Genomic DNA, 22904 nt, shown 5'->3' with positions numbered 1-22904 from the left:
ATTGACCTAAGAAAAGCTTTTGACACAGTAGACCACGACATCCTACTCCACAAACTTGACCATTACGGTATAAGAGGCCATGCGCTTGCTTATTTCAAATCTTACCTTACTAATAGGTATCAGTATGTCACAATTAAAGACACAGCATCAACAACACGGCCACTTGATACTGGAGTTCCGCAGGGAAGTGTCCTTGGTCCCCTGCTCTTCCTCATATACATCAATGATCTTCCAAACGTATCCCAACACCTGAAACCCATTCTCTTTGCTGACGACACGACTTATGTCATCTCTCACCCTAATCTTGCCACCCTCAACACCATTGTTAACGAGGAGCTGATCAAAATATCGACTTGGATGACAGCCAATAAACTTACGCTTAACACTGACAAAATCTACTATATTATGTTTGGTAGCAGAGCAGGAGATGCACAAATTAACATTAAGATCGACAACACTCTAATTACCAGACATAATGAGGGCAAATTCCTAGGCCTATACCTTGACAACAACCTGAATTTCAGCACCCATATCCAACACATAACCAAAAAAGTATCAAAAACGGTTGGGATCCTCTCCAAGATACGATACTACGTGCCGCAAAATGCCCTTCTCACACTATACCACTCACTTATTTATCCATACCTCACCTATGCTATTTGTGCTTGGGGATCAACTGCAGCAACACACCTAAAGCCAATAATAACCCAACAAAAAGCTGCAGTAAGAATAATCACCAAATCCCATCCCTGGCAACACACCCCCCCCGCTCTTCATAGATCTAAACTTACTCCCTGTTCAGTACATCCACACTTACTACTGTGCAATCAACATCTACAGGACCTTAAACTCCAATATCAACCTTGACCTAAAATGCTTTCTTGATAGTTGTGACAGAACCCACAGGCATAACACCAGACACAAACATCTCTACGACAATGTATGTCAAAGGCCCTAAAATCTGGAACACCCTACCTGAGAACTCTAGAACTGCAGACACATTCATCACCTTCAAAACTACCATTAGAAAACATCTTATCTCCCTGATACACCCCATCAACTAACTACACGAATACCACCTGGTGGTTCACACTTACACTCACTCACCCATTTGACCATAAACAGAAATATTAATCTCAATCTTAAAGTAATGAATCCTGTGATACTCCAATACTGAAACTATGTACTGTGCCAAAACAAAAGCATTCACATTGCTAAACTCACAAACTAGTATTTAGTCACTTAGCCATAATACCAACTTACCTCATAATTTGTAATATTTTAAAATTAAGAATTAAACTAAGTCTGCCTGAAATGCCTAGCCATGCTAGGTGTTCTAGTGGTACACTCTGTAATCATTATTTTACTACATGTAAACCACACAATAACCAAATTCTGTAAACTCAGCATTGTAATCCTTATAGAGAATAAACTTTGAATTTGAATTTGAATTTCATGTGATCTATATACAAAACGGCCCGACGATTTGCCTTTGTGGTCCCTTGGACCCCTCCATGTTCTATGTCAGCCTCCTCTTCATAAGTTTGGAGGATCTGTGTGGAGTGGGACCTCGGAAGATGGGCTTGAGTGCCTGACCATGTTAAGGATCGTGAGTGTTGACTGGAAGTCTCACTGTTTGGTTCGGCCACCAAGTGAGAGACACCTTGACATGTTTTGTGAAGTTTCCTGCCTGGTGTACACCTGACTGCTCTGGATTTGGCTCTACTCTCGTCTCCTGATCAGAAAGATGCCACCCTGGAGTACCAGTTGCTTGCTGGATTACCGCAGCAGAGGCACAGGCCTGTTGGTGCAGGCTTTCACAGTGGACATTGTTTGCAATTCTTGCATTGTAATGTGTATTGTTTTTAAAAGCCACTAAAATTGTAAATGGTTACACCCTTGAGTATATGGGTATGTTTAAAATGCTTTTCTAAAAATCTGCAATCTGTTGTAAATAACAGTAAAGTGAAGAGTAGTTATGGTGCTGGGAAATATGTAGCATTTCTAGTAGTCTTGCTTACCGCCTTCAGACTTAAGCAACATGCTTTTTGCTAGCCATATCCTGAGGGACACGGCTAGCTTTTGTGAGACTTCGTCTGGAGGTGGGGGTGTTATGGGGCTATAGGACCCAACATGTATTTATAAGTAACAGTTACTCTGGAATACCAAATTATATTGAATTGATGGGGACTTAGCTCTAAATGTCATAAGGGCTGATCACCCTTAGGACTGAGAGGCAGCTGGGTCAAGCCTTTTTTCTCAATATAATAGGTTATACTATAGACACACAATTTAAATAAGTAGTTTATAAAGTTGTATTTCTTTTTGTAAAAGTAAAATTAAGGTGTGGTAGAATTGTGGTAACTGGAGAATTGTGCTTGGTAACAGTCTTTTGTTTTTGGTGGGTGTGGGAGGAACTTAGCTAGGCTCCTCTCCCCCCCCTCTCTCTCTCTCTCTCTCTCTTCTTTTGTTGACATGGAGGTGGCAGGACCTCTGGGTCCTTTTTTCTATCTCTATTGGGGCATTATGTGTGCTCCAGGGGTGAGTTTTTATAACTTAAATTGTGGCCACCATACCCAGGGTGAATAAAGTGTGTCAAAACACTGGTTAGCCCAGAGTTAGTCAAGAAGAGAGAAGGACAAAGTTGCTGAGATGCACCATGTGGGAGAACAGCTAAGGAGTGTGTAGATTTTTGTTTTGAAAATGTGATTGCTGTGATTGTATCTTCTGTACATATCTATTTAGAATACAGTTATATTTTTATAGTAGTAGTTTACATAACCTGTGAAGAGGGCTGGTGAAAGGATATCAGAGACACTCAAGATGATCAGCCATGATGTAAGTATTACCCTTAGACTAAGGCCATTAAGTAAAAAACTACCCCACACTAGAACATGTAGTGAGAACCTTACTATCAAAGTAATAAGACATACCAACGTAACAGTATCGGGCCCTTACTCAGACAGGATGGGACTTACACAGATGACAACAAGGAAATGAGCGAAATACTGAAATCCCAGTACGACTCTTGTGTTTAGTGAGCCACTAATCAGTCTGAGGATCGACGACCCAAATGATTTCTTCATGAATGAGCCTCAAAACTCCATAAATGTATGTCAGATTTCCGACATTACCCTAACTCCGATAGACTTCGAAAAAAACATTGACAACATGCCCATGCACTCAGCCCCGGGTCCAGACTCGTGGAACTCTGTATTCATTAAGAACTGCAAGAAACCCCTCTCACGTGCCCTTAGTACACTATGGAGGAGGAGCTTGGATATGGGTGAAATTCCAGTCACTTAAAACAACAGATATAGCCCCACTCCATAAAGGTGGTAGCAAAGCATTAGCTCTAACGTCCAACATCATAAAAATCTTTGAAAGAGTGCTAAGAAGCAGGATTGCAAATCACCTGGATTCCCAAAATCTGCACAATCCAGGGCAACATGGGTTCAGGGCAGGTCGCTCCTGCCTCTCACAACTACTGGATCACTATGATATGGCCTTGGATGCACTGGAAGAAAATCAGAATGCAGATGTAATATACACAGACTTTGCAAAAGCGTTTGACAAGTGCGATCATGGCGTAATAGCGCACAAAATACGTGCTAAAGGAATAACTGAGAAAGTGGGGAGATGGATCTTCAACTTCCTAACAAATCGAACACAAAGAGTAGTCGTCAACAGAGTTAAATCGGAGGCCGCCACAGTGAAGATCTCTGTTCCACAAGGCACAGTACTCGCCCCCATCCTATTCCTCATCCTCATATCAGACATAAACAGATATATACACCACAGCACCGTATCATCCTTTTTCGGATGATACTAGGATCTCCACGAGACTGTCATCTGTTGAGGACACGGTTAACCTCCAAGAAGATATAAACAAAGTTTTCCAGTGGGCAACGGAAAACAATATGATGTTCAATGAGGACAAATTCCAACTACTCCGTTATGGAAAACTGGAGGAGATAATAACTAGAACAGAGTATACTACAAACTCTGGCCATACAATAGAGCGGAAAAATAATGTAAGGGACCTGGGAGTAGTAATGTCTGAGGATCTCACTTTCAAGAATCACAATAGTGCCACGATCACAAGTGCAAAGAAAATGATAGGATGGATAATGAGAACTTTCAAAACGAGAGATGCCAAGCCAATGATGATCCTTTTCAAATCACTTGTTCTCTCTAGGCTGGAATACTGCTGTACATTAACATCTCCATTCAAAGCAGGTGAAATTGCAGATCTAGAGAGTGTACAGAGATCCTTTACTGCACATATAAGTTCTGTCAAGCACCTTAACTACTGGGAACGTTGGAAGCACTTGACTTGTACACGTTGGAACGCAGGAGGGAGAGATATATCATAATCTACACTTGGAAAATCCTGGAAGGAATGGTCCCGAATCTGCACACAGAAATCACTCCCTACGAAAGACTGGGCAGGCGATGCAAAATACCCCCAATTAAAAGTAAGGGGGCCAGAGGTACACTAAGAGAAAACACCATAAGTGCCCGGGGCCCAAGACTGTTCAACAGCCTCCCATCAAGCATTAGGGGAATTATCAATAAACCCCTGGCTGCCTTCAAGAGACAGCTGGACAGATACCTAAAATCAGTGCCGGATCAGCCGGGTTGTGGCTCGTACGTTGGACTGCGTGCGGCCAGCAGTAACAGCCTGGTTGATCAGGCCCTGATCCAGCGGGAGGCCTGGTCGTGGACCGGGCCGCGGGGGCGTTGATCCCCGGAATAACCTTCAGGTAATCTCAAGTTAATTTTTAAGTTTGCCCGAAATGCTTTGCATACAAAGGGGCTTTTGGCACGTACACCCAACTATTATATTCTTCTGTACAACCATGTATCATGTCAAAATAAACTTCTTATTCTTATTCTAAACCGGTAGGTGACTTGGACTTGCCTCGCATGAGCCAGTAGGCCTGCTGCAGTGTTCCTTCTTTCTTATGTTCTTACGTAAGGATATCTTATTTAGGGTACAATACCTTGTAGCGACACATTTTTTTTTTCACTGGGGCTAAAATCAAGGTGGGGTAGAGCAGCAGATGCTAAACTACTGCCGGGACATCTAACATCCACGACAGGAATGTTGTTCTTAATAAAACTTTTGAAGCTCCCGCAGCTGACGAGCCCTTACTGAAATACTTGACGATTAACCTCATTTCCTAACCGAAGTCTCCCAGCTTAGACTGACAGATTTCAACACCGTAAATGAGCCCCAGCCTTCATAATGAATTATGACAGTGAAGCATATTTAGGTTTTGTTCACACTAATTATCATATGGAATAGGGTAGCAGCACATTGCTGATGTATCCAGCTTTGTTTCATTAAAAATAAGTCTTAATGAATAAAGCACCAGATTCCCTCTCAGATCACCGAGTCCAGCACGGTAAGCCAGAAGTGGCTGTTACCATGACTCACGGTGCCATCGGCTGTCCTACCTTCATGTGTCCTTAAATACACCCCGAGTTTGATGCCCAGGCATGGAGAATCACATGGGCAAGTTACTAACACACTTTCTGCCCTTCCCACCTTGCGTTAAAAATATGTGTCTGTGTGTTAGGCGACTGTTGTGGGTCGCATCCACGAGAAAATGTATTAGAAAACTCCAGGCCTGCTGGATATCATGCCTATGCCGCAAAACACTCCAGTCCTGTGTAAGAAAACTCAGTCCTACTGGAATATCATGCCTGTGCAACAAAATACTACAGTCCTACTGGAATATCATGCCTGTGCAACAAAATACTACAATCTTACTGGAATATCATGCCTGTGCAACAAAATACTACAATCTTACTGGAATACCATGCCTGTGCAACAAAATACTACAATCTTACTGGGATATCATGCCTGTGTAAGACAACACTGTACTACATGCTGGAAGAATTCAAGTATTGGGTAAGAGGTATCCGTGTATTTAATATTGTTAATTAAAATAAATGAAAACCCATCTTGCCATTCCTCCTCTACATATTACCAGTTGTACCCAACAGGTTTTTTTTACGTTTTGCAAAGCTTAATTTTACGTTTTGCAAAGCTTATTTTTTTACAATAGTGCCATGCTCTACATGGGCATGTAGATAGATTCATTCAGTATGACGAAAAATGAGCCGAGACTCACCACAAGCAACCAACAGAGGTCCTGTAAATAGTTTATTACCACTACAATTTTCTCAGTTATCAAAACTATGAGACCTAGTCCCTGGACCCATTATGTGCCTCTAATATTTTAACTTCCACCTACAGCATGGATATCGGGTGCATAACTGAAGTTATTAAAATGAATACTCACCACAAGCAAGCAACAGCGGTCCTCCTTCAGGATGGCACAGCAGGCGAGGAGAGCTGCACATATCACAATAATACCAGCTAGCAGCAGAAGGTAAGCAGTGGCAGCGTAGGTGGTGGTGGTGAGCAGACATACATACTGGTGCTTCTCTGCTATCGTCCAGATGGCTACCCCCAGTACGGCACACCCTCCAAGCTGAGTGATATAAAAGGAGCCTTGTATTAATATTTAAACAATGCATGACATTCTATATAAAAGGCCATTGGAGTATAGTAACTTACCAATAGAAATAATTCATGCACTGACACTTTTGTATTTAAATAACAATAATAATAAAAATAATTTCGAAAAAATTATACGTGCTAAAATTTTATAGAAAGCCCACAGCATGTACATTTCCAGCAGGCTAAATCAATATACTTTATCACCAATAAATGCCAATAATAACTGTCGCTGCAACCATTATTTAAAGGTATAGTAGTTTGAAATATCTTATGTGCTGAATGTAAATAACATTTACCCTAAAATTCAGTCTTCAATAAAAAAAGTTGGTGTTGCTTTATATATAGACCATACCTGTAATATACCCGTGACCAATTTCGTGGGTTTTTTTGCTCTACCAACCAGGCCTTAGATCGAACTTTACGTAGGCCTGTTAAAAAAAGGTTGTTGTTAGGAGCCTGCTGGCCCACATAGGCATCACAGCCTGGTTGATCTTGCAATTGGCTAGGGTAGTGATCTAATTTCCTCCTTAAGACTTCTACATAAACCCACGGAAGAGTTGAGATAGCTACTGGAAGCATGTTTGAAGTTTAGTTTTGGACCACGGAGGGTGACACTGATCTCTTCTTGTGCCCATACCCCTCAAGGAAGGTTCCTTGATGCTGGTGAGGGGAACTGGATCTGTGCTCCAGTTCCCTGAATTAAGCCTGAATACCTTCCACATCCCCCCCCCCCCCACAGGCGCTGTATAATCCTACGGGTTTAGCGCTTCCCCTTGATTATCATAATTCTTGTGCCCACGTCGTCAATGTTTGATTATTGTAAATTCAGTGAAAGATCATGCAGTTAATGTATTATTCAAAAACTAGGCTTCACGTAGGCTTATTTGTAAGCATACAGACCTGGAAGGAGAGAACATAAAATACCAGCACGATGGATAAAGACACAAATGGCCCCACAAACAATCAGGGATTCTAGCCAAATATCCAGCAAAATTTCTGGGCACTATCAGTCACGCACATTTAAAACATTCTGATCTTAATCGCATCCTAAATATAAAGTGAAACAAGAAACTTTCCAACCTAGTCGTGACATCCCTATTTACTACAGTACCAACAGCACAAGACAAGACACTGATCTGCGAAGAAAAATTGAGGACACCCTCGACCTCCCCATTGCAGCTAGAGATTTTGTAAATCTTACTGAGCTATGTGTTGGTTTTAACTCTTCCTGTTTTGAAAATTCTTTCTTTCAGCAGACTTTCGGTCTGCCAATGGGTTCATCATTAAGTGTTGTCCTGGCGAACCTATACATGGAACATCTTTCAGCCTTAAGATTTTCCTCTTATCAGCCCCATCCCCTGGGTCACCTGGCTCCGTTATGTTGGTGGCATTCGCATCATAACTCCCAAGAGATTCAACGTTTCTGCACTCCAACACAAGCTCAACCAGGTCGAGCCCTCTCTCCAGCTCACACTCGAAGAGGAAGTCGACGGTATTCCACCTTTACTCGATGTTCTACTCTATATAAATCTGGTCATGAACTACATTTTAATGTCTGCCGCAAACCTACCAATCAATACGATGTTCTCCATTACAACTTGCACCACAACACCAAGAGTGAACGTGGCATCATCATAGGCGTCTACCTACCAATCAATACGATGTTCTCCATTACTACTTACATCACGACACCGAGAGTAAACGTGGCGTTATCAGAGGCTTCTTCCTACGTGCAGTGAATTCTTTAATCATTTCATCAGAGGCTGCAGGCGCCGTGCACACATCTTCAATTCACCTAGACGAGGCACAACTAAAAGCAGATACACGGTCCTCCCTAACAAGTGTTTTCAATTCTCTCCAACACCAAATTCCAAGTATCCACCACTGCCTCGACTATAATCAGGAAATCACCAGTAATGGACACTATAAGTCAAACCACGGCAGGGGGTAAACACAAACACTTGTGACCTAATATAAGTGGGCGAAACATCAAGAGATCACACACGCATTTCTGAACGCCAATGTGCCATCATAATAAACCACCTAAACAACGCGTGCTTCACATAGTCGTTGTTTTAAGTGACTAGTGATAATAGTGACGATACCAGAAATCTGAAAATATCACTAATCAGCACATCAAAAACTTTACTTTCTCTGCCACTGCAAAAAATTCTGTTGCGTTACCATACTTGTTGGCTTCGACAGTGACTCATGGCTCAGTGGTTGCGCCTTCTGTTCACAATCGAAGGTTCCGAGTTCCACCCAGGGCAAGTCTCTCTACACCTGTTGCACCTGATCATATATCAGTAAGTACTTGGGTAAGAGGTAATTTTTGTGTATTACATCCTTTACCTGTGACCAGTGATTTACCTCTGCCCCTGCTTCTCACTGGATCTATTTTACACTTCTATGTCTCATATTTTTCACTCCGGTACGTTGTTATGGTGGTGGTTTGGGACCATTATATATATATATATATATATATATATATATATATATATATATATATATATATATATATATATATCTATATATATATACAAGGAATTCGCAAGAGCAGGCGAAATATACACAAACATTGATCTCTGGCTGAAAGAGACTCGAACCTACGAACCTTGGAACATGGTACGCAGTGCTTTACCAATCTACCCACACTGGACCAACACCTTGGAGTCCAGCTTGCGCTAGACTTTGATCCAAGGCAGCCAGCTTTCAGGGAGAAGGCTTACAGCTTTTCATCTCATCCCCTGCATGCATCAGCCTTACTAGAGATTTTTACATATATTCAAGTATTTCACATATACTTAACAATTCGCAAACAGGCGAAATTATTTACAAACATTGTCTCTACGTCCACAGCAGGACTCGAACCTGCTAACTCTGTATCAGAGTCCACAGTACTTTACCACAGAGCTAGACCCAAGAAGCTAAGCGATGTAGCTCCGTGATAAAGTACTGTGGACTCTGATACAGAGTTAGCAGGTTCGAGTCCTGCTGTGGACGTAGAGACAATGTTTGTAAATAATCTCACATATATATTCATGTATCTCTCGCCTTCGCTCCGGAGAGTACATTCCCACTTCTCTGAGGCGTTGCAATAGTTTAAATGTTATACTGGCTACATGCAAGCAGTAGAAGCTCTTCATATTTTTCAGCTCTGATATCTCTGCTGCCATGAATGGAGTTGTCAACACCGAACAGAACTCTTAAGTGAGACAGCGTAAGTAATCTGAACAGTGTCACCATAAACATTAATCCTCTTGTTTTTAACATTTTCATTATCCACTGTCATTTTCCCGACTTTCTCAGCATTTCCTTCATCACTTGCTGGGTTATGAAATGAGCAAAGGCACGATAACAGTTCTAAGCCTGTAATTTAAATGGCGTAAAAAAAAAATTACACCAAGATGTCATCAGCTGACCTAGATATAACTTTCATAAAATAAAGGGATATATGAGCCTGTGACGCCGTGATGTCACTGACGACAGGAAGTGGCCCTGACGCCATGATGGTGAGGTCAGTGACAACACAGGAAGTGACGCGTGAAGTGACAGCAGCATTGCGCATCTCTGGTCTCTGACAATACTCTCCCTCCCTCTAACCACTCCATATACACATGATCCCAAATTTAGGTTCAGTGTACGTAACTCCTGAGATAAAGGACCTGAGCTATGAGGACAGGGATTAAAAAAGTCTCAAACACTGGAGGACTGAAGAGAAAATGATCGTAACAAACAAGATAATCAGAAGCCCCCACAATGTTGATATAATACGAATCCAATATTTAACGAAAACTAAAGTGTAATGAACACTTGTCAGTGCTTAATAATAACCCAAATGGAGATAGAAACTCAGAAGATTAATCGGTCTGTATATTTCGATCCTCTTCTGGGATCCTCTTCAGCTGAAGATGATCCCAGAAGGAGATCGAAATATACAGACCAATTAATCTTCTGCGTTTCTGTCTCCATGTGGGTTATTATTGAGCATAAATATCTGGAGTCTGGCTGTGTGGATAAAGTCCTATGTACTCTGACTCTAAGTTTGCAGGTTCGAATCCTGCTGTGGATTGAGTGATAATGTTTGTAAATAATTTCGCCTGTTTGAGAATTGTTAAGCATGTATATATCTAAATATATTCATGTGAATTCGCATGGTACGCACTGCTTTCACAACAAAATTTTTTTTTGCAGTTGCAGCAAAAACTGATATAAGCTATTGTCTGAATAAACATAAGTTCTGCATAAAAAATGGATAAGGAATAGTTGGCAATTCAGGAAGTGGGTAGGGTAGAGTAGTTGGTACAGTAGAGTAGCGGAAGAGTACAGTGGGCAAGGCAAGGCAGTTGGCAGGGTATAGTCACTATAGTGGAAGGGCAGTGTTGTAGGTAAGGCAGGACAGAGTAGTGGGAGGGAAGAATAATAAGCATGGAAGGGTAGTGGGATGGTAGAGTAGTGGGATGGTAGAGCAATGTCCATGTAAGGATAATGGGCGTCACCCTTTGAGACTGTACCCACTGCCCCTCCCTTACCCTTAGTCTTGTTGCTTAAGATACACTGACCCCACGACACTTGCAACACACACACACACACCAATCTGAAGAGTGAAGCGGTAGAGACATGATCCATACATAGATTTAAGAAGAGGTGCGACAAGGCTCTTGAAGCAGAGAGAGTGGACCTAGTAGCGACCAGCGAAGAGGCCGGGCCATGAACTGTGAATCGATCCCTGCAAGCACATTTAGGTGAGTACACATAGGCGACCTAGAGTAGGTCAACTGACTGACCACCAGAGAACGTGCTGCCAGACGTACAAACCTAACTTCAATTCCATCACACGGCGAGGGTCTGGGTTCGATTCCCGGCAAAGGAGTGGAAACATCGGACGTGTTTCCTTACACCGGTTGTCTATGTTCACCCATCAGTAAAATGGGTACCTGGGTGTTAGTGGACTGGTGAGGGTCGCATCCTGGAGTTACCTGGAGAGAGTTCCGGGGGTCAACGCCCCCGCGGCCCGGTCTGTGACCAGGCCTCCTGGTGGATCAGAGCCTGATCAACCAGGCTGTTGCTGCTGGCTGCACGCAAACCAACGTACGAGCCACAGCCCGGCTGATCCAGAACTGACTTTAGGTGCTTGTCCAGTGCCAGCTTGAAGACTGCCAGGGGTCTGTTGGTAATCCCCCTTATGTGTGCTGGGAGGCAGTTGAACAGTCTCGGGCCCCTGACACTTATTGTATGGTCTCTTAACGTGCTAGTGACACCCCTGCTTTTCATTGGGGGGATGGTGCATCGTCTGCCAAGTCTTTTGCTTTCGTACTGAGTGATTTTCGTGTGCAAGTTCGGTACTAGTCCCTCTAGGATTTTCCAGGTGTATATAGTCATGTATCTCTCCCTCCTGCGTTCCAGGGAATACAGGTTTAGGAACCTCAAGCGCTCCCAATAATTGAGGTGTTTTATCTCCGTTATGCGCGCCGTGAAAGTTCTAGCAGATGCGATTGATACAATGTTATGGTCCTTGAAGGTGAGATCCTCCGACATGATCACTCCCAGGTCTTTGACGTTGGTGTTTCGCTCTATTTTGTGGCCAGAATTTGTTTTGTACTCTGATGAAGATTTAATTTCCTCATGTTTACCATATCTGAGTAATTGAAATTTCTCATCGTTGAACTTCATATTGTTTTCTGCAGCCCACTGAAAGATTTGGTTGATGTCCGCCTGGAGCCTTGCAGTGTCTGCATCCTGGGACAAAACTGACCTAATTCGCCCGAAATGCTCAGCATAACAAGCGTCTTTCTATATAGTAGTATGTCAGTGATGTCAGCAATGGTCTGTATACCTTGTACATGTACTTGTAGTAATTGAAGATATTATTATTATTATTATTATTATTATTATTATTTGAAGTCATACTTGTACCTAATAGGACTGGTGGTGGTGATATTGATTTAGACAGTCTAGTGAAGGGGGTATGGGGGACATATCGGGCATTTCATTGAGGGTCTGTAATCGTAACAAGGTTAAGAACTGCTCCAATGTATCCTTGTCTCACTTATGATATATATGCATGGGGCTCTACAAGAGCAAATAGCCTAAAACTCACCGTAGCTCAACATTTATTGTACTCTTATCAAGAGTGATGGACTGATCACATTGACTCCAGGCTGAGGGACTGATTACCTCAAACTCGTTCTGATCATTAACCATTCTTTTCTGTACCGGACTGGGAAAGCCACTGGTTGGCGAAACGCTTCCACAATAAAGATATCGAAATGTTGCACAAGCGTCTAATTCATCATCCTGTCGGTTCTCTGAACCATTGATCTACGTATTCATTTACGTAGTTATTAATCATTCACGGCAGATGCCAGGAAACTGGGTAAAAAAAATGCCAATTTGGTCCCCATATGTAAAAAGAGTGACAGATAGGAGGGAAGGAATCACAGGACAGTATATTAAACATGCATTTTGTCAAAATCTCTGGAGAAGATTGTAAGGAAAAGGATATTGGAGCACTTGAGAGATTCTTTAGAACAAACCAAAATAGTCCACCACCTTGGAGCCTTGTTAGACTGGAGGCACAGCCAGTGGCACCTCCGGACTCACAGTGGCACCTCCGGACTCACAACTATTGATGCCAACAACAAAATTCCCCCAACAAATATGCAACACAACCTCATTTATATTTGCTAATATACAGGACCTTAAGCCATCCACCAACAACAAAAATACCTTTCATTAGTGGACTTTTAGGGGAGTCAAATGCAGTGTTTGCAGCCTTCACAGAGACCCACGCAAAGGATTACTTTGACAGTGAAATATTGATACCTGGATACAACCTTTTCAGATGCGACAGAAAGAACAGGCAACAAGGGGGGTTGGCCTGTATGTCAAAGAGTCACTCATTTGCACAGAGATACTGAACACCACAAATGATGTAGCTGAAGTTCTGACAATAAATATCGAGAACCAAAATTTACACCTGGAAAATTCTGGAGGGATTGGTCCCTAATATGCACACAGAAATCATTCCATACAAAAGCAAAAGACTTGGCAGGCGATGCAACATACCCCCAGTGAAAAGTAAGGACGTCACTGGTATACTAAGAGAAAACGCATTAAGTGTCTGGGGCCCAAGACTGTTCAACAGCCTCCCACCAGCAATAAGGGGCATTACCAGTAGATCCCTGGTTGTCTTCAAGAGGGAGCTGGAAAGATAGCTAAAGTTGGTGCCGAATCAGCCGGGCTGTGGTTCGTACGTTGGACTGCGTGCGGCCAGCAGTAACAGCCTCGTTGATCAGGCCCTGATCCATCGGGAGGTCTGGTCGTGGACCGAGCCGCGGGGGCGTTGATCCCCGGAATAGCCTCCAGGTAGACTCCAGGAAACCAACACGGATTTAGGGACGGAAAACTACTCTCTTACGAACTTAGAGTTTAATGTCAGAATCTCACAGATAAAACAATAGAGGGATGAGTGGACTGCGTCTAGGACTACGAGAAAGTATTTATTTACAATACCATAAGCCAGAGACTAGTACAGAAATTAGATAAGTCAGGGTTACAATACAGAGTGGTTCGGTGCGTAATAAATTACTTGAATGACAGAAGGCAGAGAGTAAGAGTAAGGAATGAGACATCAGAATGAGGAAACAGTAACGAGTGGTGTCCCGCAAGGCCCAGTATTAGGACCGTGGAGGGAAGGTTACTCCATCACATTGTAAGCTGCTGCTGGGGACGGAGGGAAGGTTCCTTCCTCCATCACATTATATGTTGATGCTGCTAGGGAAGGAGGGAAGGCTCCTCCATCACATTATATGTTGATGCTGCTAGGGAAGGAGGGAAGGTTCCTCCATCACATTATATGTTGATGCTGCTAGGGAAGGAGGGAAGGTTCCTCTATCACATTATATGTTGATGCTGCTAGGGAAGGAGGGAAGGTTCCTCCATCACATTATATGTTGATGCTACTAGGGAAGGAGGGAAGGTTCCTCCATCACATTATATGTTGATGCTACTAGGGAAGGAGGGAAGGCTCCTCCATCACATTATATGTTGATGCTGCTAGGGAAGGAGAGAAGGTTCCTTCCTCCATCACATTATATGTTGATGCTGCTAGGGAAGGAGGGAAGGTTCCTCCATCACATTATATGTTGATGCTACTAGGGAAGGAGGGAAGGCTCCTCCATCACATTATATGTTGATGCTGCTAGGGAAGGAGAGAAGGTTCCTTCCTCCATCACATTATATGTTGATGCTGCTAGGGAAGGAGAGAAGGTTCCTCCATCACATTATATGTTGATGCTGCTAGGGAAGGAGAGAAGGTTCCTTCCTCCATCACATTATATGTTGATGCTGCTAGGGAAGGAGAGAAGGTTCCTTCCTCCATCACATTATATGTTGATGCTGCTAGGGAAGGAGGGAAGGTTCCTTCCTCCATCACATTATATGTTGATGCTGCTAGGGAAGGAGAGAAGGTTCCTTCCTCCATCACATTATATGTTGATGCTGCTAGGGAAGGAGAGAAGGTTCCTCCATTACATTATATGCTGCTGCTGGAGGAGGAGGAAAGGTTTCTCCATCACATATGCCGCTGGGGAAGGAAGGTTACTCCATCACATTATATGCTGTTGGAGGAGGGAAGGTTCCTCCATCACAACAGAGTTTCACCGAATTCTTTAAGAAAGTGTCCCCCCCCCCCATTCGCTTACTCCTTCCCTAAATCCTTTCTTCCCCCCTTCTCTCTCTCTCTCTCTCTCTCTCTCTCTCTCTCTCCCTGGCTTCCCCTCCACCTGCTCTCTCTCTCTCTCTCTCTCTCTCTCTCTCTCTCATACATATGTATAAGTACTGGAGGCAACGGATACATTTTCTGAACATGATGACATAAGAAGGATTTCGTTGGTATGAGTTGAACAAGTGGAATGCACTGGGCGGGGTGGTAGTGGAGGCTTACTCCATACATGGCTGCTTGCAGCTACGACACTGCCCAACACAACATTGCAACACACACACACACACACACACAGGACCTAGTAGCACTCAGTGAAGAAGCGGGGCCAGGAGCTGAGTCTCGACCCCTGCAACCACAATTAGGTGAGTACACACCACGCAAAAAAACCCACCACCACAGGCCAAGTCCTATCGACAAGTGTCTTTGACAACTACCACTACTACACAACAAGCCACAAGGACACATGCAGGTACGACACAGATCAACACAACAAAGACAAACATTATCAAGACAATAAAACACCCGCATCCCGCACTGCCTAATGTTTGTTAGGTAAGACACATATGCAACAGTTAGGTATCTTTATTTCGAAACGTTTCGCCTACACAGTAGGCTTCTTCAGTCGAGTACAGAAAAGTTGATAGAAGCAGAAGAAGCCTAATGTTTGCACCGGATAAAAGGAAGATGGGGCACTAAGCTAGGTGTTAATACTGGCACCTGCCAGAGCCAGTGCCACACACCCACCAATATGAAAATGAAAATATTTATTTCCTTGTAAAACTTAAAACGTGTGGTTTACTTGTTATAAAATATTAATTACAAAGAAGGCCACTAGCATGCCTAGGCATTTTGGGCAGACCAAGAAGAATGGTATAAGTCTTGGTAATAGATACCGACAAATTGGTCTAGAAAGACACGTAAGCAACCACTAGGACATATTAGAAAACGTTTCGGTCCTGGGACCCTGATCACTTCTAACATCCAGAGGTTAAAACACACTATATATAGGCGGAGAGTGAGGTGTGAGTGACGTATGGTGACCTGAAGAATGACATACTGGAATGAGGACAGGTAGACAATGGGATCATAAAGAATGGTTATAACAATGACTATAATTTTTAAAGGGGTGGGCCGGTAAGCCAGCGGAAGGCCTCTGTCAGATTACCAAAAGCTCCAATGGCAGGTCATCACTTAAGACCCGTGTCAGGAAACACTTGTCCTGTTTCCTGACAGACCTTACCTAACCTAATGGGATCATGTGACTCCTGTGCTGTTAGGTAGGTGGTGCTTTACCTAATCAAGTATTATGTATGTACTGTTACTGAAATTTTGTAGTTTCCAGTATTATGCTCTGGTGGCCTGGTGGTTAACGCTCTCGCTTCACACGGTGAGGGCCTGGGTTCGATTCCCAGCCAGAGTAGAAACATTGGACGTGTTTCTTTCCACATGTTGTCTATGTTCCCCATCAGTAAAATGGGTACCTGGGTGTTAGTCGACTGGTGTGGGTCGCTTCCTGGGACACTGACCTAAGGAGGCCTGGTCACAGACCGGGCCGCGGGGGCGTTGACCCCCGGAACTCTCTCCAGGTAAATCCAGGTATGGTGTCGGCGATGGGGATTAGCGAAGCTTCCAGACCAACATGTCGGTATCTATTACCAAGGTCTGTACTATACCTACTTACTGCTAGGTGAACAGGGGCAACAGATGTTAGGAAACATGCCCAACATTTCTATTAGTTAAGTGATCGAACTCTGCTTCCTCAGTGTGCGAGCTGAGACGGCTACCAACCAAGCCATGACACCCGCATTTCCCCATGACCACACACATTCATCCACGTACCAGGAAAATGAAGTTGAAGATAAAAAGGACGTATTTGAGGAAGTTGATGCTACAGCAGCCACGGTCCCTCGGCGGCTTCCGGTACGACGTGTCGGGTCCTGCAACGAAAATTTGCTCTTACGAATGGAAGACACGTAATATGTAAGTAAACAATGAGAATAAAATAAAAAATAAACGGGAGAAGGGGAGAGCCTGAGAACAGTTGTGGGAGAGGGTGAAGGAGGTTTTGAGTGGTAGAGGCTTTTGCATCCTGCAGGCATGTACGAGCGTATTAGATCAAAGTGGAGACAAAATTTTGGGGGGATTTGAAGTGATGTTGGAGTGTTAGCAAGGTGACACTGATGAAGGGAAGTGCTGTTGAGTGTTAGCAAGGTGACACTGATGAAGGGAAGTGCTGTTGAGTGTTAGCAAGGTAACACTGATGAAGGGAAGTGCTGTTGAGTGTTAGCAAGGTGACACTGATGAAGGGAAGTGCTGTTGAGTGTTAGCAAGGTGACACTGATGAAGGGAAGTGCTGTTGAGTGTTAGCAAGGTGACACTGATGAAGGGAAGTGCTGTTGAGTGTTAGCAAGGTAACACTGATGAAGGGAAGTGCTGTTGGAGTGTTAGCAAGGTAACACTGATGAAGGGAAGTGCTGTTGAGTGTTAGCAAGGTGACACTGATGAAGGGAAGTGCTGTTGAGTGTTAGCAAGGTGACACTGATGAAGGGAAGTGCTGTTGAGTGTTAGCAAGGTAACACTGATGAAGGGAAGTGCTGTTGAGTGTTAGCAAGGTGACACTGATGAAGGGAAGTGCTGTTGAGTGTTAGCAAGGTGACACTGATGAAGGGAAGTGCTGTTGAGTGTTAGCAAGGTGACACTGATGAAGGGAAGTGCTGTTGAGTGTTAGCAAGGTAACACTGATGAAGGGAAGTGCTGTTGGAGTGTTAGCAAGGTAACACTGATGAAGGGAAGTGCTGTTGAGTGTTAGCAAGGTAACACTGATGAAGGGAAGTGCTGTTGAGTGTTAGCAAGGTAACACTGATGAAGGGAAGTGCTGTTGAGTGTTAGCAAGGTAACACTGATGAAGGGAAGTGCTGTTGAGTGTTAGCAAGGTGACACTGATGAAGGGAAGTGCTGTTGAGTGTTAGCAAGGTGACACTGATGAAGGGAAGTGCTGTTGGAGTGTTAGCAAGGTAACACTGATGAAGGGAAGTGCTGTTGAGTGTTAGCAAGGTAACAATGATGAAGGGAAGTGCTGTTGGAGTGTTAGCAAGGTAACAATGATGAAGGGAAGTGCTGTTGAGTGTTAGCAAGGTAACAATGATGAAGGGAAGTGCTGTTGGAGTGTTAGCAAGGTAACAATGATGAAGGGAAGTGCTGTTGGAGTGTTAGCAAGGTAACAATGATGAAGGGAAGTGCTGTTGGAGTGTTAGCAAGGTAACAATGATGAAGGGAAGTGCTGTTGAGTGTTAGCAAGGTAACACTGATGAAGGGAAGTGCTGTTGGAGTGTTAGCAAGGTAACACTGATGAAGGGAAGTGCTGTTTGAGTGTTAGCAAGGTAACACTGATGAAGGGAAGTGCTGTTGGAGTGTTAGCAAGGTAACACTGATGAAGGGAAGTGCTGTTGAGTGTTAGCAAGGTAACACTGATGAAGGGAAGTGCTGTTGGAGTGTTAGCAAGGTAACACTGATGACGGGAAGTGCTGTTGGAGTGTTAGCAAGGTAACACTGATGAAGGGAAGTGCTGTTGGAGTGTTAGCAAGGTAACACTGATCAAGGGAAGTGCTGTTGAGTGTTAGCAAGGTAACACTGATGAAGGGAAGTGCTCTTGGAGTGTTAGCAAGGTAACACTGATGAAGGGAAGTGCTGCTGGAGTGTTAGCAACATAACACTGATGACGGGAAGTGCTGTTGGAGTGTTAGCAAGGTAACACTGATGAAGGGAAGTGCTGTTGGAGTGTTAGCAAGGTAACACTGATGAAGGGAAGTACTGTTGGAGTGTTAGCAAGGTAACACTGATGAAGGGAAGTGCTGTTGGAGTGTGAGCAAGGTAACACTGATGAAGGGAAGTGCTGTTGGAGTGTAAGCAAGGTAACACTGATGAAAGGAAGTGCTGTTGGAGTGTGAGCAAGGTAACACTGATGAAGGAAAGTGCTGTTGGAGTGTGAGCAAGTAACACTGATGAAAGGAAGTGCTGTTGGAGTGTGAGCAAGGTAACACTGATGAAGGGAAGTGCTGTTGGAGTGTTAGCAAGGTAACACTGATGAAGGGAAGTGCTGTTGGAGTGTGAGCAAGGTAACACTGATGAATGGAAGTGCTGTTGGAGTGTGAGCAAGGTAACACTGATGAAGGGAAGTGCTGTTGGAGTGTTAGCAAGGTAACACTGATGAAGGGAAGTGCTGTTGGAGTGTTAGCAAGGTAACACTGATGAAGGGAAGTGCTGTTGGAGTGTTAGCAAGGTAACACTGATGACGGGAAGTGCTGCTGGAGTGTTAGCAAGGTAACACTGATGACGGGAAGTGCTGTTGGAGTGTTAGCAAGGTAACACTGATGAAGGGAAGTGCTGTTGGAGTGTTAGCAAGGTAACACTGATGAAGGGAAGTGCTGTTGGAGTGTGAGCAAGGTAACACTGATGAAGGGAAGTGCTGTTGGAGTGTGAGCAAGGTAACACTGATGAAGGGAAGTGCTGTTGGAGTGTAAGCAAGGTAACACTGATGAAGGGAAGTGCTGTTGGAGTGTGAGCAAGGTAACACTGATGAAGGGAAGTGCTGTTGGAGTGTTAGCAAGGTAACACTGATGAAGGGAAGTGCTGTTGGAGTGTGAGCAAGGTAACACTGATGAAGGGAAGTGCTGTTGGAGTGTGAGCAAGGTAACACTGATGAAGGGAAGTGCTGTTGGAGTGTGAGCAAGGTAACACTGATGAAGGGAAGTGTTGTTGGAGTGTAAGCAAGGTAACACTGATGAACGGAAGTGCTGTTGGAGTGTGAGCAACGTAACACTGATGAAGGGAAGTGCTGTTGAGTGTTAGCAAGGTAACACTGATGAAGGGAAGTGCTGTTGGAGTGTTAGCAAGGTAACACTGATGAAGGGAAGTGCTGTTGGAGTGTTAGCAACATAACACTGATGACGGGAAGTGCTGTTGAGTGTTAGCAAGGTAACACTGATGAGGGGAAGTGCTGCTGGAGTGTTAGCAAGGTAACACTGATGACGGGAAGTGCTGTTGGAGTGTTAGCAAGGTAACACTGATGAAGGGAAGTGCTGTTTGAGTGTTAGCAGCATAACACTGATGACGGGAAGTGCTGTTGAGTGTTAGCAAGGTAACACTGATGACGGAAAGCGCTGCTGGAGTGTTAGCAAGGTAACACTGATGACGGGAAGTGCTGTTGGAGTGTTAGCAACATAACACTGATGACGGGAAGTGCTGTTGAGTGTTAGCAAGGTAACACTGATGACGGGAAGTGCTGTTGGAGTGTTAGCAAGGTAACACTGATGAAGGGAAGTGCTGTTGGAGTGTTAGCAATGTAACACTGATGAAGGGAAGTGCTTTTGGAGTGTTAGCAAGGTAACACTGATGAAGGGAAGTGCTGTTGGAGTGTGAGCAAGGTAACACTGATGAAGGGAAGTGCTGTTGGAGTGTGAGCAAGGTAACACTGATGAAGGGAAGTGCTATTGGAGTGTAAGCAAGGTAACACTGATGAAGGGAAGTGCTGTTGGAGTGTGAGCAAGGTAACACTGATGAAGGGAAGTGCTGTTGGAGTGTTAGCAAGGTAACACTGATGAAGGGAAGTGCTATTGGAGTGTAAGCAAGGTAACACTGATGAAGGGAAGTGCTGTTGGAGTGTGAGCAAGGTAACACTGATGAAGGGAAGTGCTGTTGGAGTGTTAGCAAGGTAACACTGATGAAGGGAAGTGCTGTTGGAGTGTTAGCAAGGTAACACTGATGAAGGGAAGTGCTGTTGGAGTGTTAGCAACATAACACTGATGACGGGAAGTGCTGTTGAGTGTTAGCAAGGTAACACTGATGAAGGGAAGTGCTGTTGGAGTGTTAGCAAGGTAACACTGATGAAGGGAAGTGCTGTTGGAGTGTGAGCAAGGTAACACTGATGAAGGGAAGTGATGTTGGAGTGTGAGCAAGGTAACACTGATGAAGGGAACTGCTGTTGGAGTGTGAGCAAGGTAACACTGATGAAGGGAAGTGCTGTTGGAGTGTTAGCAAGGTAACACTGATGAAGGGAAGTGCTGTTGGAGTGTTAGCAAGGTAACACTGATGAAGGGAAGTGCTGTTGGAGTGTGAGCAAGGTAACACTGATGAAGGGAAGTGCTGTTGGAGTGTTAGCAAGGTAACACTGATGAAGGGAAGTGCTGTTGGAGTGGTAGCAAGGTAACACTGATGAAGGGAAGTGCTGTTGGAGTGTGAGCAAGGTAACACTGATGAAGGGAAGTGCTGTTGGAGTGTGAGCAAGGTAACACTGATGAAGGGAAGTGCTGTTGGAGTGTGAGCAAGGTAACACTGATGAAGGGAAGTGCTGTTGGAGTGTGAGCAAGGTAACACTGATGAAGGGAAGTGCTGTTGGAGTGTGAGCAAGGTAACACTGATGAAGGGAAGTGCTGTTGGAGTGTGAGTAAGGTAACACTGATGAATGGAAGTGCTGTTGGAGTGTGAGCAAGTTAACACTGATGAAGGGAAGTGCTGTTGGAGTGTGAGCAAGGTAACACTGATGAAAGGAGGTTCAGTACTCACACTCTATGTTACACTTCACAGTGAAACCTAAATTAAACCCGCCGACAGCAACAGCCTGGTTGGACAATCAACAAAGAAGCCTGACCTGAAGGCCGGGCTACGAGGGTGGAAAACCCCTCGAAACCAGTAACAGGTATGTCTCTGCACTTCTGGCAAGACAGTTATTTTATGAACGATGGTTAACGTGTTTCCTTCTTTGGGTCATCCTACTTTGCTGAGGGACGGCCGGTATGATTAAAGCAAAAATAAGAGAGGTATGGGAGAGGTGTGGGAGAGGTATGAGAGGTGTGGGAGAGGTATGAGAGGTGTGGGAGAGGTATGAGAGGTGTGGGAGAGGTATGAGAGGTGTGGGAGAGGTATGAGAGGTGTGGGAGAGGTATGAGAGGTGTGGGAGAGGTATGAGAGGTGTGGGAGGGGTGGGAGAGGGGTGGGAGAGGTATGAGAGGTGTGGGAGGGGTGGGAGAGGTGTGGGAGAGGTATGAGAGGTGTGGGAGGGGTGGGAGAGGTGTGGGAGAGGTATGAGAGGTGTGGGAGGGGTGGGAGAGGTGTGGGAGAGGTATGAGAGGTGTGGGAGAGGTGTGGGAGAGGTATGGTATGAGAGGGTGGGAGAGGTATGAGAGGTGTGGGAGGAGGTATGGGGGGTGTGGGAGAGGTATGAGAGTGTGTGGGAGAGGGGTGGGAGAGGTATGAGAGAGGGGTGGGAGAGGGGTGGGAGAGGTATGGGGTGTGGGAGAGGTATGAGAGGTGTGGGAGGGGTGGGAGAGGGGTGGGAGAGGTATGGGAGGGGTGGGAGAGGGGTGAGAACAACTATACAAAAATATATTTTTAAAGAAACAAGAAAAAAGTCAAAATAAAAGCACTTGCCACAAGTGAAGGATGGTGCTGGCAACACTGTGTTTGTTACTACACTACTACCACTACTAGGATGGTGCTGGCAACACTGTGTTTGTTACTACACTACTACCACTACTAGGATGGTGCTGGCAACACTGTGTTTGTTACTACACTACTACCACTACTAGGATGGTGCTGGCAACACTGTGTTTGTTACTACACTACTACCACTACTAGGATGGTTCTGGC

The 22904-nt window shown here is 44.3% G+C and overlaps 1 protein-coding gene across 1 annotated transcript in view; it reads right to left on the bottom strand.

Annotated features, from left to right (window-relative positions):
- LOC128701279 (CD151 antigen) overlaps positions 1-22904 on the bottom strand; it is a gene marked incomplete at its 3' end in the record, with an annotated part of 110141 nt that overhangs the window by 7923 nt on the left and 79314 nt on the right. The window contains 2 exon segments of the mRNA XM_070100425.1: positions 6315-6506; positions 17100-17197. Of these exon segments, the coding sequence (XP_069956526.1) occupies positions 6315-6506; positions 17100-17197 (290 nt within the window).

This window comes from Cherax quadricarinatus, chromosome 72 (assembly GCF_038502225.1).
Source record: "Cherax quadricarinatus isolate ZL_2023a chromosome 72, ASM3850222v1, whole genome shotgun sequence".
NCBI lineage: Eukaryota > Metazoa > Arthropoda > Malacostraca > Decapoda > Parastacidae > Cherax > Cherax quadricarinatus.
Note: the sequence above shows the minus strand (reverse complement) of the source record. Positions and strands in the feature narration are given on the sequence as shown.